The 16,224-nt window shown below is 42.5% G+C and overlaps 1 protein-coding gene across 4 annotated transcripts in view; it reads left to right on the top strand.

Moving 5' to 3' along the window:
* Positions 1 to 15,363, top strand: part of LOC105839497 (acetylcholinesterase) — a 41,052-nt gene extending 25,689 nt beyond the window's left edge. For 3 of the 4 annotated variants that reach the window (XM_012685841.3, XM_036287007.1, XM_012685839.3), the window contains 7 exons: positions 1,251 to 1,606; positions 2,425 to 2,655; positions 4,561 to 4,852; positions 5,285 to 5,920; positions 6,208 to 6,369; positions 6,860 to 7,035; positions 14,842 to 14,990. In XM_012685841.3, coding sequence (XP_012541295.1) covers positions 1,264 to 1,606; positions 2,425 to 2,655; positions 4,561 to 4,852; positions 5,285 to 5,920; positions 6,208 to 6,369; positions 6,860 to 7,035; positions 14,842 to 14,990 — 1,989 coding nt within the window. In that variant the 5' untranslated portion in view covers positions 1,251 to 1,263. Of the gene's footprint in view, positions 1 to 1,250; positions 1,607 to 2,424; positions 2,656 to 4,560; positions 4,853 to 5,284; positions 5,921 to 6,207; positions 6,370 to 6,859; positions 7,036 to 14,841 lie in introns of all 4 variants that reach the window. The other variant, XM_012685838.3, reaches the window with a different exon arrangement.
* Positions 15,364 to 16,224: the final 861 nt, after the last annotated feature.

Here is a 16,224-nt window from a genome sequence, read left to right as displayed (position 1 = left end):
TTACTAAATTTTTTAACCTGATTTAATTTCTTCAGTTCAAATATTTATAACCTAAATATGTAAAATATTTGAACTTTATGATGTTTTCTACCGGAAAAAACAGAAAAGTATTAAGGAATTTTTTTTATCTTTAAAATTATCGACTTTTATGGAATTTTATTAATAGACAGAGAATAGGTAGAAAGTTTTTAAATTTTTAAAATTTTTCAATTATTACTATCGATAATACAAAATGTCGACAATCGATTACAAATAAATATAGCATAACATCTATATACATTCACGCGCGTTCTCGTATAACTCGAGTTTTTATTTAAAAAATTGGTATAAATAATAAAGGATTATATGCCGTTTTAAATTGGCATTGTGTGCTTAAGCATCTTTCGAATTCTGTATTTCCGATAAGCCTGATCCATGCGTGTATTGCTGACAGATCGTTTATATTATTTCTTTTTAGTACTTTTCTCAAATTTAATAATCAGAACTCGAGTAATTGTTTCCTTCTTTGCGATCGTATGATTATATAACCAACATTAAAAGATATAATAAAATAAATTTATGTCAAAGCTGGATTACAAAATCTCACCTAGAATTTTCAGGAGATTCTTTTATAAATTTCGAGTAATCGTTCATAATTAACATTTTTACTCACAAGGGAACCTTGCGTACCCGAAAATTCTGATTTTAATGAAACTTGGCATAAATGTAGAAGGCGTAAATGAATTTAGAAATTTTTCGTTTGAGCTTATAAACGGTTTAAAGGGTTGAAACCACCCTTTAAAGGTAAAGACATTTTTGCTTTTTCTCAATGTATCTCATAAATCAAACGAGATATCAAAAAATATTTTATACAAAAGTTTTACAGTATAAATACCTCTATTTAACTATGCTATTTATTTTTTGAAAAAAAATTTTTTGATATTATTATTAGTAAAATCTTTTGATATTTTGTTTAGTTTACGAGATACATCGAGAAAAGGCAAAAACCCTCAACTTTGAAGGGTGGTTTCAACCCTTTAAACCGAACCGTTTATAAGTCCAAACGAAAAATTTCCAAGTTCATGTTTTTACCCCCTTTACATTTATGTCAAGTTTTATTAAAATTGGAATTTTCGGGTTTGCGAGGTTTCCTTGTCAGTGTACAATAAAATACATGCAGAATATAAGATTATTTTAATTTTACAAATACAATTATCTCTTTGCGTGATAAATAACGCGCGCGCGCGCGATGTATTCCTTCCTTCCTGCAGCCGAACAGGCAAGATGTCGAGAAACCCAAGTTCCTGGCGGACCGGCTCCGGTAGACTGTTGGTGCTGAGCCTGTTCCTGCTCCTCGTCCTGCAGCCGGATCGCTGCCGCGGCTCGCCGGCCCACCGGAGCCGGCATCACGAGCACGAGCTGCACGCCGCGCAGGAGACGTCGTCGCACGAGGACGCCAGGAGCTCCAGGTCGAGCGAGGAGCTCCCGCGACCGGCCGCCCTCGTCGACCACGATCCGCTGGTGGTGCACACCAGGAAGGGCATGGTCCGCGGCAAGACCCTCACCGCGAAGAGCGACAAGACCGTCGACGCCTGGTTCGGCATACCCTATGCCCAGAAGCCGATCGGTGAGCGTAGCGATTTTTCTTCTTTAGAATCTATTCCCCAGAAAATCATGGAACAACGTGGAGCTTGAAGAATTTTACTCTCAGCGAGATACTTTAGCTAAACCAGTCTGTGACACAAGGTAGTTTAATTAAACATAAGGGGATGCTGGACTGCCTCTCAAACTCGATCCAGGTCGATAATGTAGAGTCATTCGTGCACATTATTAATGAGCTTTCGTATATATTTCTTTTATAGATTTGGAAATTCTTTTCCAGAATTAAAGTACACGTGTTAATATCAATCTGCGAATTGGATTTTATATCGAGAACGAAAAAAATCTTTTTCATATTACTCTGCTTATCGACTTCTTCCGAATCTGTATACATACATGAAATTTTTAGATACATTATTCTTTTATACCAAAGCTTCTAGCTCATTTCTGAAAGCACATTATTATTCTTTCCTGTAATGACAACGGTGCATAACAGTTATTTTGTACGTATAGTTTTTTTTTAAACTTAGTGCTGCAGATGAAAGTCACGAGACGACTGCACAAAAGTATAATTTTCTAACTTTTTTTCGTTTTTCACACGAAATTGTAGCTAGCCACCGTTTGTTATTGTCTATACTTTAATTCTGGAGAAGGATTTACAATTCTATGGAATCAGTCAAGAGCCAAGCATATCCGAAAATAATTAATAACGTTCAATCAATAAAACAGACGACTCCAGCATCCTTTTAATATTTTTATTTTCTAAGTAGAATTCGGTCAATTAACTATAGAAGAAGCCTTCGGTGTCCCCGTAACTGCCACACGACGGTAAATTATCCGTTGCAGGCCCGCTGAGGTTTCGCCACCCGCGGCCGGTCGAGCGGTGGTCGGGCGTGCTGAACGCGACCACCCTGCCAAACAGCTGCGTGCAGATCTTGGACACGGTGTTCGGCGACTTCGCCGGCGCCACCATGTGGAACCCGAACACGCCGCTGAGCGAGGACTGCCTGTACGTGAACGTAGTCGCGCCGCGGCCCAGGCCTAGGAACGCCGCTGTCATGGTATGGATATTCGGTGGTGAGTTCCCAGTGATGAGAATCCATCATCTCCGATCCTCCCGCACGCGATACGGGCGCGAGTTTTCGCCGACGCGAAATCCCCGGTCTCTGCGCTTTTAAATCTAAGTGCGTAACAAAATGCGCCATTCCCGTGCACCGGGAAGAAATGATACGATCGTACCACGTGTGCCTGAGTGTGTTTTGATGAAACCAAGCAAAATTTTGTTTATACATAATGCGACTCGAGATAACTGTAGAAAATATTATTGACTTAATAAAATATACTTTATTAAATTTATTAAACTTTAATAAAATATCATTGACTAAAATCCAGTAATTTTCAAATTTTCATAAGATAATCTGATTCGTTCGTTTTCGAACACACTGTACCAGATTTCCACATCATGCAACAAAAGCCCTCTTTTTTTCCAATGTGTGTATGCGATTTAATTTTTTTATGTAAAAATAGCATACTATGTGATTTAACACGTCTTGCTGCTACCTTTACGGAAAACCGAATCACGAATAAGGCATTTTTGGAACGCACTTGGATCTGCAACGTGGTCTCGAACAAAATTCCCGAAATTGTTTTGTCTCTCGGGGAAACACGACGCATTGCGGTTGCCTGTCGGCCCGGAGATTCCAGGTTCAAGTCGCTACCACATCGCTCGTATGCGCTCATTGGCCGCCGCGCTGATTGGCTTCTGTGAGTTTAGTCCCCACCAGCTCCTCTATCTCGTGGCAGCGGCTCGAGTCTGGCATGGTCGGGGTCGCTACGTTTTTCTCGAGCCTCCCCCTTCTCCCTTGTATTCGCGTTTCTTTCGGCAATAGCGAGGCCGAAAGCATAGCCGTAATAGCCATTTTGTCCCAGGCCTTTTCAGGCCTCCGCCGTCACGCTTTTGAATGATGTCAGGCGAGCATTATGCCGCCATTTACGCTAGTTATAAATCTGAGATTCTTTTATTGCCCCGTCACCATATACGCTCGTTGGCGGCGTGATTGACGCGTCTGCCGGTGGCTTATGCGGCAAAATAAAATTTAATATCCAAACGTTGTCCCAATTAGAGATATTTTTAGCTGTGACGCGCGACCTCACTCACACTAGAAGAAAAAATAACTGCCGTTACGCTATTAGGGAGTACCAAATGGCGAAATTACTTGCGTGACGGCGACGACGACGCAAGTGAACGATGCCCCCGGCATCACGTGAGAAAATCACGTTAAATTATGCGGCCGATTTCGGGAGCGCACTTTTTGAGACCGCTTTTATTAGCCTGTCCGGAAGTCGAAATAAAATGTGCGTCAACGGAAGAAATTCCTTAACCCATTAGAGGGATATATTTTTATTTACTGAACGGAGTTTTGGTAGCAATTGCATGCATATGTATATATTTGTCACTGACATATCAAATTGTAGAAATTTATACATTGCTAATTAAAGTATTACTAGAAAAGGATTAGATTTTTTTAAGTATAACTGATGTTAATAGAAATTGCATTACACACGTATTAACAGTTAAATGTAACAGAAAAATCAAAAGGACATTAAAAACAGCATGAAAAAAAATGAGGCACATGTGCCTCCGCCTCTGCAGTGGTTAATATATAAATATACACATTTATATACAATTAAATTTTCAACATTTAAATATAATTAAGAAACTTAATTGCTATTGCACAGACCGCATTTATTTTTTAATTAGTTATAATTAACAGCATTTCGTTGCGAACTAAATAATTTTCATAGAATATTTCCGTCTTGCACTTTTTCGACATTCAGGATTTTACAATCGTGCGATTCTTTACCTTCTAACAATTGCAAAAAAAAAAAAAAGAAAAGAAGAAAGCGAATATTGTGTACGTATATGTCGGTGCCACCGTGTGATCGCGAAACCCAAGGAGATCTCTGCGAACCTTCTTTCAGGTGGCTTTTACTCCGGTTCGGCCACCCTCGACGTGTACGACCACAAGACCCTGGTCTCGGAGGAGAACGTGATCGTGGTGTCGATGCAGTATCGCGTTGCCAGCCTCGGCTTCCTCTACTTCGGCACGTCCGACGTGCCCGGTAACTCCGGTCTCTTCGACCAGATGATGGCCCTGCAATGGGTGCGCGACAACATTGCCGCGTTCGGCGGCAATCCCGAGAACGTGACGCTCTTCGGCGAGAGCGCGGGTGCGGTCTCCGTGTCGTTGCACCTCCTGTCCCCGCTGTCCAGGTCAGTTTTCAAAAAGAGCAAGACAAGTCTACAGACAAGGTGGAAATCGTGACGGAAATCGCCCGGACGAGTACATTTAACCCTTCGTGATCGAGGAGTCCAACTCTCAAAATGTTTGGCGCTCTATATCTGGGTCATTCTTTGATAATTAGACTTTTTTTTCTCATAATTAAAATCGAATTTTCACATTCGCGCTACTGGATAATATTTAAACAATATTTCTAGTCACGAAGGGTTAAAAAAAGCATGATGCGACGGGGGAGAAAGGTTATCGATACTGATGTACCACTTTGTTCTGAAAGTAGAACTTTGGAAATTTTTGAAATGAATACAAGCCAGAGTGCATTTCAATTTGATGCTCGTCGCAACGTCCAGTCGCATTTCTCCCTCGTCGCTAAAGAAAGGAAATCTGCGAAACCGCCTGCTTTCCAGGCACCTGTTCAACCAAGCCATCATGCAGTCGGGCTCGGCGACCGCGCCGTGGGCGATAATCTCGCGCGAGGAATCGATCGTGCGCGGGATCCGGCTCGCCGAGGCGGTCGGCTGCCCGCACGATCATCGCAATCTGCGCGAGGTGATCGACTGCCTGCTGACGAAGGACGCGGAGGAGCTCGTCAAGAACGAATGGGGCACACTCGGGATCTGCGAGTTCCCGTTCGTGCCGGTGATCGACGGGGCGTTCCTCGACGAGATGCCCCAACGCTCCCTCGCCACGTCCTCCTTCAAGAAGACCAACATCCTGATGGGCTCCAACACCGAGGAGGGCTTCTACTTCATCATCTACTATCTGACGGAGCTGTTCCGCATCGACGGCGCCGACGACGTGAAGGTGACGCGCGATCAGTTTATCAGCGCCGTGTCCGAGCTGAATCCCTACGTGAACCAGATCGGCCGCCACGCCATCATCTACGAGTACAGCGACTGGCTGCACCCGGACGACCCCCACGCGAATCGCGACGCCCTCGACAAGATCGTCGGCGACTATCAGTTCACCTGCAACGTCAACGAATTCGCCGGCCGTTACGCCGATACCGGCCACACCGTCTACATGTACTACTATAAGCACAGGTGAGGGGGGAAGATCGATTTTCGGCATCCTGATGCAATTAACCCTCTGCAGGCCCACCTTGCCTTTTACCGCTTAGACAGACCGTCTGGGTGAACGGTTGTTTCTCAAAGAGTTTTTTTTTTTTGGCCTCTAAAAGTCAATACGATCACGTTTGGTCTGCGGAGAGTTAATGAACTCTCTAGTTAGAGAATTTTTCATGTGTTATAAAAAAGATAATTAACTGCGACGGATACATTTGCATTTCCTGTATCCCGTACGATTAAAAAAAAAAAACGATTTTTATCAGATCGAGGAACAATCCGTGGCCACGATGGACCGGGGTCATGCACGCCGACGAGATCAGCTACGTTTTCGGGGAACCGCTGGATCCAGCCAGGGGTTACACGCACGAGGAGGTGCAGCTCTCGAAGAGGATGATGAGATACTGGGCGAACTTTGCGAAAACGGGGTAAGTCACCTTGTAACTTAATGTTTCTCTGTACAACTTTTATTCCCAATTTTTACGAAAGGTACACACTGTACATAGGATCAGGGTCAAATAAGGCTCACTTAATTTATTTTGCAAAAACTCTATTGTACATAATCGTGTTATAATTTTTGAAAAAAAACGTTCTCTTTTTTTTTCGAGACGTAGAAGAAATAAAACGCGAACAGAATGAATATCCTTCCGCAACAAGTATCGCTGTTCTAACCGGAGGAAACGGAGATACTTTCAAATAGATTCGAAACTTTAGCGCAATTTTAGGTTTGAAACGTCGCGTGGTATTATCTTTAGTTCCTCGTTAATATCCACGCGTAATGAATCCAGCCCCAATGCCAGGCGCCAACCGCCTTTAAAAAGATCCCGTTCACGCGATCGGGTATTTCGGTACCCGCGCCGCGCCGGGTCGACGTTATATATACTTAGAAACGTGCGCTTTTGTGTGTGATCGATCCAGGGATCCGAACATCGACGAGAGCGGCGAGCTGTCGCTGGCTTACTGGCCGCCGCACACCGCCGTCAATAAAGAGTACCTGACCTTGGACATCAACAGCACGGAGATCGGCAGCGGTCCCAGAGTGAGGCAGTGCACCTTCTGGAAGAAGTACCTGCCGCAGCTGCTCACCGCCACGTGTAAGTACCCCCTTATTCATCGGGATGTACTCCGTCCTCTTCTCTCGCGTTAGATATGACGGAAAACGCCTCCGTGCCCAGAGCACCGGTTTTCCGTCGAAAACACGCTGACTTGTCACGCGATTGCGTAACAATTGCGTCTTCTGCGAGCCGGCGGCCGGCAATCATCTCTCTCCCGGGGACCGGATGACAAGTGATTGCGATGGGCGTGCGCCGCCTGCTCCGCCGTACGCGTATAATACGTACGTATGCGCGAGCGGAAACGACGAGGGTCGCGATTCGCCGTGTGGTAACGCGCGCCGGGTAAGCATCGTCGGGAGGCGCGTTACTTACCGCCGCGCGAATTGTCTTGTGTATGACACCTGTTGAGCGCCAAGTACGTTTGATTGTTCTCGCAAACGGAGTTGTCGGAAAGAGAGAGAGAGAGAGAGGGAGAGAGATCCCGGTGTGACGGAACGCTTCGTCGAGAAGATTAGAAGCGAAGCGTCCTCCGTCTCCTGGAACCTCCTCGCTGTCGCGCGCGCGAAGCGGAAAGGGCTGCTGTCCTACGTGAAATCTGACCGACGCGTGACGAGGGTGAGCGGTGAGGAAGGGTAGACAAAGGGGGAAACGAGAGGGGAATTCTCGCGATGCAGCGACGTGGTGATCGTGAGATGACGTTGCGGGAACTCGTCAGCCCGCGAGGGAAAACGCGCGCGCGCTATTGTAGCTGGCGCTCCGACATACTCGGGTTTTGCATCATTTATTCAGCACCGCTATCAAGTGCGCTTCGCCAAGTGTCCCAGTTAGGGGCCGCGGCGCGAATGCGCCGCTTCGACGATGAAAGATCTCGCGAGGAAGTCTTGGAAACGTCTGAGAAACGCGGTCCTACCCTCTCGCGTCGACGTTCTCTCTTCGATTGAATGTGTGTTTTGAGGATACGCCTGCGACAACGGCGACCGCGTTCGTATGATTGAATGATATAGTAATCATTGTATTAATTGGGGAGATAGTTTTGCGGTAGTTTCTGAGACGCAGCGTTTAATTTTTCTGCGCTTCAATCGGGAATCTAGATTGGAAAATAAAAGAAAATCAGTAACTCTAGATCGTACTATTTAAAAAATGTAGAAAATAGTGATTGCACGGAGAGAATTTTCTCTTAAAAATTACCCTGAAAATCGTGGTAATTGTGAGACAACGTAAACCTTAAAGAATTTTAGTGTACTTTTAGCAAAATTTACTAAAATTCTTAGTAACTTAATTCTAAAATCTAAAAATTCGAGAAATTTCGTGTTAAGTTTTTTTTTTTTAATAGTAAGAAAAAATGCAAGACACAGATGTTAGCAATAAAAGAAACTCTATTGGGAAAGTAGAGAGTTAATTTTATTGAAAATACAAATAAAATATATTAATAAAATTAAACTCTAAAATCTAAAATTTTCAAGAAATTTCATGCCAAGTATTTCCTAAAATTACGAAGCAAAAAAAAGAGAAATTTATACATGTTATTAATGAAAAATCAAACTATGCCAGCCAAAAAATAAAAATTTATTTTTATAGATTGGCGCATATTTCTTTATATCATTATTTTTAGTAGAGAAAAAACTTAATACTCTCAATTTGTAATGTTTATTCTTAATTGGCTCAAAATACAATATTTTTTTATTTAAAATAATTGTCCCTTTAATAATCAAAGTTGTACCATTTCAGAAATGTATATCACTTAGGTAGAATTTGATTAAAAGTTTTATCTTGGATTTGTGATTTTTTTCATCATAAAAAAATATCACATAGGTTGTAGATAATAACACAATGAAAAAAAAAGAATCTAGGAAAATTGAATTACTTTCATTAAAAATACAAATTCTCAATTTTTAATAATCCTGAAAGCTTCGGAATACTTCCCAAAGATAATGTCGAGCGATTCGGCGGAAAGAGAGAGAAAGTCAACAATTAAAAAATATTTTAATATTCTAAGAATGAATTTTATTAGAAATACGCAAGAAAAAGTTTACAACAATTCTTAATTTTAAACGTAAAGTCCTTGCACGCGTATACCTCAACGAAAGAGCGAGCGAGAGAGAGAGAGAGAGATCGCCAAAGTACGTATTAAGTTGTCCGCCGTCGGTGTGCCGTAACTTTATTACGAAGTAGATGAAAACGGGGGCGCGGACTTCCGAACGATAAGAATTCGTTCAAGTTCATTCGCGTTCGTCTTCGGTAGCCACGAGAAGCGTTATCGCCGCCTCGCGGCCCCCCGCGCGGGGTGTGTACAACGCTGATAGGCCCTCGTTGCGCGCGGGTAACGTTCGCGTTCGCGATAAGGGTCTTGAAATTTGTACCTGCTCGAACAACAACGTCGTTTTATATGATAATTACGATTACGTTGCAGAGAGAGAGAACCGCCCGACGCGCACGCACGCACGGCCGTCGAGATTAAACGGCGTAGCGTGCCGGCGTGTCATCGCGGTCACGAAAGTTGTAGTGCCACCGGTGGCGTTTTACACGACGATCGTTTTGTACGACGGCAGAGTGGCTTAATAGACAGCTGTTACCGTGAAACTCTCCTCCCGTTTCCCCGTCCGTCGCGTGCGTGTACGCGCGAGCGAGCAAAAATACCCGTCCTCGTTAAGAGGATTCTATAAATCAAATTGCCGGCATTCTTTTTTTATTGGATATTTTTTTTTTAAATTGATTTTGCAGTGAGAATGTGCTCCGAGTTCTTTTAATTAAAGTACGGAAAATAAAAATGTTTTAAATCCTGAAGCATGTAGAGAGAAAAGTCGCCAGTGCAGGTTTCTTAAAACTTCTTTTATTTTTCGGAACTTAAACATTGTACTGTATTAATACCAGGATATTGGGTGGTGCTAGTTAAAAAGTTCAACTTTTAACTTTAACTTGGTTAACTTTAAATGATTTGATCTTTAATTTCAGCTGGTTATTTTTCAAACGCACAAACTTATTAGCTTATCAGTTCTTTTTAATTAAAAAAATTATTTGTGTAAACAGAAAAGTACAAGAAAATACATTTCCATGTGAAAAGCATTTTTTTTTGTTATTTCATGTAAATTTAATTTACAAATGAAATAATTATATTCATTTGATAATGTATATTACCATATTTTTAGTGATTTAATTAAGAAAAATTTTAGCTCTCTGATTTAATATAAATAATGCTTTTTCAAATTAACTTTCAATTTAAGTTAAATTTAATGCGTGACTTTAACTGAGTTTTTTGTTCATATAACCTTTAATATGATTAATTTTATAACTTAATTTACATTATATTTCTAAGGTTGTATTTTTAATTTTTGTTTTTAAGAAATATAATTCAAAAGTAAAGCGATGTGCCGGCAATCTTCTATTAATGTGTTTAAAATGTGTTTTTCGTCATAAATATGCCGTCTTCATTTTTGTGCGCAAAAGAATTTGGAACTCTGTAAAAAAAATCGATTCAAAAATATCTTTTAATAAACTAAAAATAGGTAATTTGCTTTAGAATTTTCTTAAACAGAGCGAGGATTCTATCATTGCCCCCTTCTCTCTCTCACGACACACCGTGACAGGGAGAGTGACGTCGGAGAGGTAGGGGATGGGTCGGGGATAGGCGAGATAGGGCCGCGATAACGAACTCTCGCAAATTTCGTATAACTTGGAAATAACCTGTAAGCTGTTCAGGCAGGGAAAACATTTCCCGTGCGAGAGGTGTCGGGAGACGTCACACGAAGGCTATTAGCGTTAAATTTGCCATGTTAGAAGGACGATAGTATTTTATCGGCTTACGAATATGACGTTCAATTTAATTATATTTGTGCTATAAATAATTTTTTGTATTATAAGTGTGTTTATGTATTTTTATATTACATGCATGCGTACGTATTATTTTTACACGCACGTGAATATGTAACATAAAATTGCACACATTTTTATAGTTGTAAAAAAGCTGTAGACTCGAGTAAATTTCCTTCAATTCGGGTATTTAACATATTTATCTTAAATTGTTTACAATTACATATGTTTCTTACAAATATATTTTATAAAAAAAAAAAAAAAAAATATTGTACGCTTGCACGTATGTACATAGTTTTTATTACTATACATCTTTTTACTTTTTACACCGATGGGTTATTGCGTGTGTGTTTCTTCGGGTGTTTCTTCATATAGGTAACTTTCGCAAACAAAAATATCCGCATATTGCGAATTGATCTGAAACATTCACTCCGCGAGATTTAGTTAAATATTTATTTAACGTTGTCGGCCTTCGCGTTTTAGCCGTCGCGCGAGCTCGCAACCGGGAGACGATCGAGAGGTTTCGCCTTCCGAAAATATTTTAACGAGTACGAGCGTCAGTTTCTGTAGAAAAAAAATCTGGACTAATGAAGCCTAAACCTTTGAGGGATACCCTTTACCGTCAGCTTTGTTATTAATAAATAAACAAGTACTTCGCTTCATTTGTGTCGGTCAGCTAAATATTTTTTTTTTCAACACTCACCTTCTTTTTTTTCTTCTGAAAAGTACCGATCGCCGACGAGAATGAGAGGGAAGAGAAAAGCGAAAGTATTTATAAATCAAAGATATAAAAATAAAATATAAACATCCCCCTACGCGCTCTCCGCGCGCGATTCGATTGTAAAACACTATTGTGCACGCGCAATTTTAAGAACAATACACGGATGAGTGTTTAAAATAAAAAGAGAGAGAGAGAGAGAGAGAGAGAGAGAGAGAGAGAGGATAGGAAAAAAATCGCGCGGGCAGGCGGTTTTCCGACCTCGGTTGCAAACGTGGAAGTGAAAAACAACAGTGACGCACCTCTGCCGCGCGAGAAAGAGACGGAGAGTGTGCGCGTTTTATTATCGAGCGACAGACAATGAAACACAAAAATCTGGAAAAATCATAAACTCGTTTGCTGCAGGCGCGTATCGTTCCTCCCGCCCCCCCCTCCTTCTCCTCCCCCCCCCCCGTCAAACGTCGACGCGCGAAACGACGTGGGAGATCGATCGCGCGGCGGAGAGAGGCACGTATATTATACACGCGCGCAATTTACCCAAGTGTCTGAACGGGAAGGCAAGGCGCGCGGAACCTGCCTGCCTCCGTATCCCTCGAGCGTTAATCGGTTAGCGGTTTCGCGGTAACGACGGCTCGACGTTGTACGCGGGAGGACGCCGCGACGGCGGCGGAGGGTGAGGGGGGGGCGAGAGGAGGATCGGGAGGACGAGAAGAATGGGGGGGGGGAGGAGGAGAAGGAGGAGGAGCGCCTAGGGGTTGAAGGGGGTTAAACGACCGGTGTGTCTCGCGACGTATTGAGATACACTTGTTCGCCGGCGGCGACGAGCGGCGCGTGTGCGAGCTCGCACGTGCGGGCTCGCGCGGACTCGGCGACGCGGTTTCGACGCGTGCGACGTTACTTACCCGTGGCATCGATCCGCACCCTGCCTTGTTGCTTTGCCTGCCTGTCTACCTGGCTGCCTACCTGCCCGCCTGGCGGTTGCTACCACCACCAGCACCAGCGCAGCACAGCCACCCCCTCTTGCCCTCCCCCTCCCGTTTTCTGCGTACGTGTGTGTGTGTGTGTGTGTGTGTGTGCTGCTGGTCCGGTATACCATCCCCCGTTTACTCGACTCCGCTTGCTCGTTTTGTTTCGCCGCGCCAAGGCGAACGTGCGCGCAATCGAGAAGCCACTCTTTCCCTCCTTCCCTTGATACTCACCACCGTCGTCTCGCTCTACACGTCGCCGCCACCCTCTCTCTCTCTCTCTCTATCTCTATCTCTATCTCTTTCCCCTCGACGCGTTGATCTTACGACGCACGTTGCGAATTTACCTGTCTAGCCGTGATATCTGTATGACTGGAGTAAAAGATTACGTGAAGCTCCTTTCGTCGAGTGCCTCGTGACTTAAAATTATTCGGTTTTTAAAATTATTCACTTAAAGATGTTTAATGTTTTGGAAATATTTGACAAAAAATATAAATAATATATAAAATAGAATGTTATAAGAGTCTTATTGAATAAAATATTGATAGTATTTATCTTCTTAATTATTTGTGTGTAGTGTATCTCAAGAAATCCTCTATAGAGTCTTTTAAAAATATGAAATGAATAATATATAAATTTTATAAAAGCTTAAATACTTTATGTATGTGTAGAAAAGCTTGAAAGTAAAAACGGGCACGAAACAAGCTTACATTATAAATCATAAAATTGTAACATATTATGACATGTAATTTTAGCCAATATTAATATAAAATATTAAAATAATAAAATCCTCGAAAAACGTATAACAAACATATTGTCCCGCTGTTTTGCATTGATAATGGAATATAAAATCAATTTTAATTTGCAAGATCCAATAGCTAACACATGTTAATTAATTGTTCAGCAGAAACAAGCTTTTTCCAAATTACAATTTTATCCGTAGAGATCGACGCTCGTATCTTTAATAAAATGTTCTTGCAAAAATAAAAAAATTCTGATTATGTTTCCGTTAAATTCACCATCTATTGCCTTCTATCGGTGCATATCAAGTACTGAAATTATTACGATCATTTATTATTATCAACTTTTAATTAATTACGTGATACAATATAACAGTCCATTCATTTTATTCACATTATATATGCATTCAGATCCTTTGTCCTTTTTTTTTCTCCAACTTCTGAATATGCATCTTTCAGAAGCAGAAAGTGCGCTGCTAAGGAGTAAAAATACGACAATTGAACCTAAAGATAACAAGAGAAATACAACTGACTTTCATATTGATTCTACGCGACCAATTAATATACCCCCCAGGCAATTAAGGCTCGAGCAGAAATCGTTCGATCAGTAGCAATATTCTATATTACGTTCCACATTACGAGATTTGTGTCTTACTTATGAGAAATCGATAGAGTGCTGCAGCTCTCATTACTCTCAACATATTTCACAGCCTCTCGACTGCTGTAATTATATTATAATTAAAGGATTTCCTATAAAAACCAAATAAGTTTAAATAAAGTTAAAATTTCAGGAAACGAGGGAATTTCCTCAAACCGCTTATTGTATAAATATTTATTGTATAAATATGTAATAATTTTTCTGCGAACGCGTAATAAGTGCAAGAACAAAGTTTTGGGCTTTAATTAATATTTTATGAAAGTCCATGAAAAAAAAAAAAAAATGATAGCCTCTGGACTTGTTCGATACTTGCGATAATTTTATATTTATTTTTACCTATTTATATATTATTTTATTACTTGCTTATCTTTATATTTCCCGTTTTCTGTCTGATTCTCGCTGAAACACAATTCGTGATGTGACTGATAGAGTTATTGATATTCAGACTAGATAGATTTGACCATAATACAGATTTGAAAAAATAGACTTGTTTGATTTTTGCGGAACCCTTCAGTCATGCTACACAATATAGGATATCCTGATATATAATACACCCTAAAGGGGTAAAATCAATCCTTGAAAACTCGTTTCTTTTTTGTTTTCGTTTTATTACCGACCGACAAAAGGGGAATAAAAAATTCCATAGTGAAAATTTATTTATTTTAATGAGATCTATCGACTAGAAAACTCGTCGGGACGTAATAGTTTTCTAACGAAACAAAAGTGAGGCAATTTTAAAGTTGATTTTTATCCCATCGGTGATGAATTCGGGCAAACAAAGAAGAAATAGTTTATTACGTGTCGGGACATCCCCTATGTGCTGCGAGAGCGCTCTCATAATTTTTTGAACTCGAGCCGAGGGAACCTTCATCGACAAAACGTAGGCCCCTCCTTGCAAATCCACTCGCCTGGAACTTCGCTAATTATTAAGATTGCGATTCCGCCTCTCTGTTACAGCGAAACTGGAGGTCGGGTCCAAGGAGACGTGCGGCAGCACGAGCATCGCCGACTCCGGCGCGACCCGGATACTCCTGATCCTGAGCCTGTTATTGACCGGCCTCACCACTCTGCCTCACATCCAGCACGACGTCAGAGGTATCGTTTAGCTCCCGGCCGCCGCCGCCGCTGGATCGGTGGTCGGCCGTCGAGCCGCCGTCCTAGCCCCGTCGAGCAGCAGAAGCGTCAGCGTCAGCGTCGGCAGCAGCAGCAGCAGCAGCAGCACCAGCAGCAGCACCAGCAGCAGCAGCATCAGCATCAGCATCAGCATCAGCAGCATCGGCATCAGCAGCAGCGGCGGTCCGTTTCTTCCCTGAAGAACAGAACGAACGAACAAACGAACGAACGAACGAACGAACGAACAAACGAACGAACGAACAATCAATGGGAAGACGACGGTATCGCGCGAGAAACAGACATATCAATAGTAGAAGAGTGCTCGATCGCCGGGGGATCGACGATGAATAAGAGAGAAAAAAAAAAGAACACAACACGCCCGCGCCTATGAGAGAGATCTTGCTCGGTCGGAAGCTATGGGGAACGAGGGGAGGGGGGGCCCCGGGGGCCTGGGGGTGGAATCGAGTGGTATCCACGCGCGTAACCGAGGAAACGGGGAGAGATCCGAGAGAAAGAGGGAGAGAGCGTTAGGCGACGAACGAACGACGATCCGACGGTGATTATGGACGACGACGACGAGAGGTAAGAAGACGGAGTGGAATGAACTGACAGTGAGGAATCCGAGGTAACGAACGATCGAACGGGGGGGGGGGGGACGGGGATACGAATTGCGCTAATTATAGTTCCTACGGGGTCCGGGGACTCTTCTCTCATTAAACGCGCGGACGCGACAGAACGGCGAGGAAAATCGAGCTCGGGTACTAAGTACTACGAGAAACGCGAGAGGACTGGGTATTCGAAGGGGCACGAACGGTGAGAGCTTGACACTCGATACTTCGAATATCGGAGAATTCAAAGAATTCGATGATCCGAGAGCTTTGAGAGTCGCGAGAATTCGAAAAATCGTGAAAATGCGGGGATTAAAAAAAAAGCAGGACGTTCGCGGAAACTCGAGGGGGGGGGGAGGAAAATTCGAATACTCGCGAAATTCGAATATCCGAATACTCGCGAGCACGCGCGGGGATTCGAAAATGTGAAGTGACTACGGAAATCCGAAAATTCAAGAAGTTCGATAGTTCGGGAATTCTAAAATTCGCAAGAACTCGAAAAATCCGTGGAAAAACGCGGGAGCTCGGGAAAGAGTCCGCGGAAAAACGCTAGGAAGGGGAGAATTCGAGTACTCGGGAGCGCGCGAGGGTCACGAAAATTTGAAAGCTCAAAGAATTC

The sequence above is a fragment of the Monomorium pharaonis genome, chromosome 5, assembly GCF_013373865.1.
Source record: "Monomorium pharaonis isolate MP-MQ-018 chromosome 5, ASM1337386v2, whole genome shotgun sequence".
Taxonomy (NCBI): Eukaryota; Metazoa; Arthropoda; class Insecta; order Hymenoptera; family Formicidae; genus Monomorium; species Monomorium pharaonis.
This window is presented reverse-complemented; position numbering and strand designations above follow the sequence as displayed.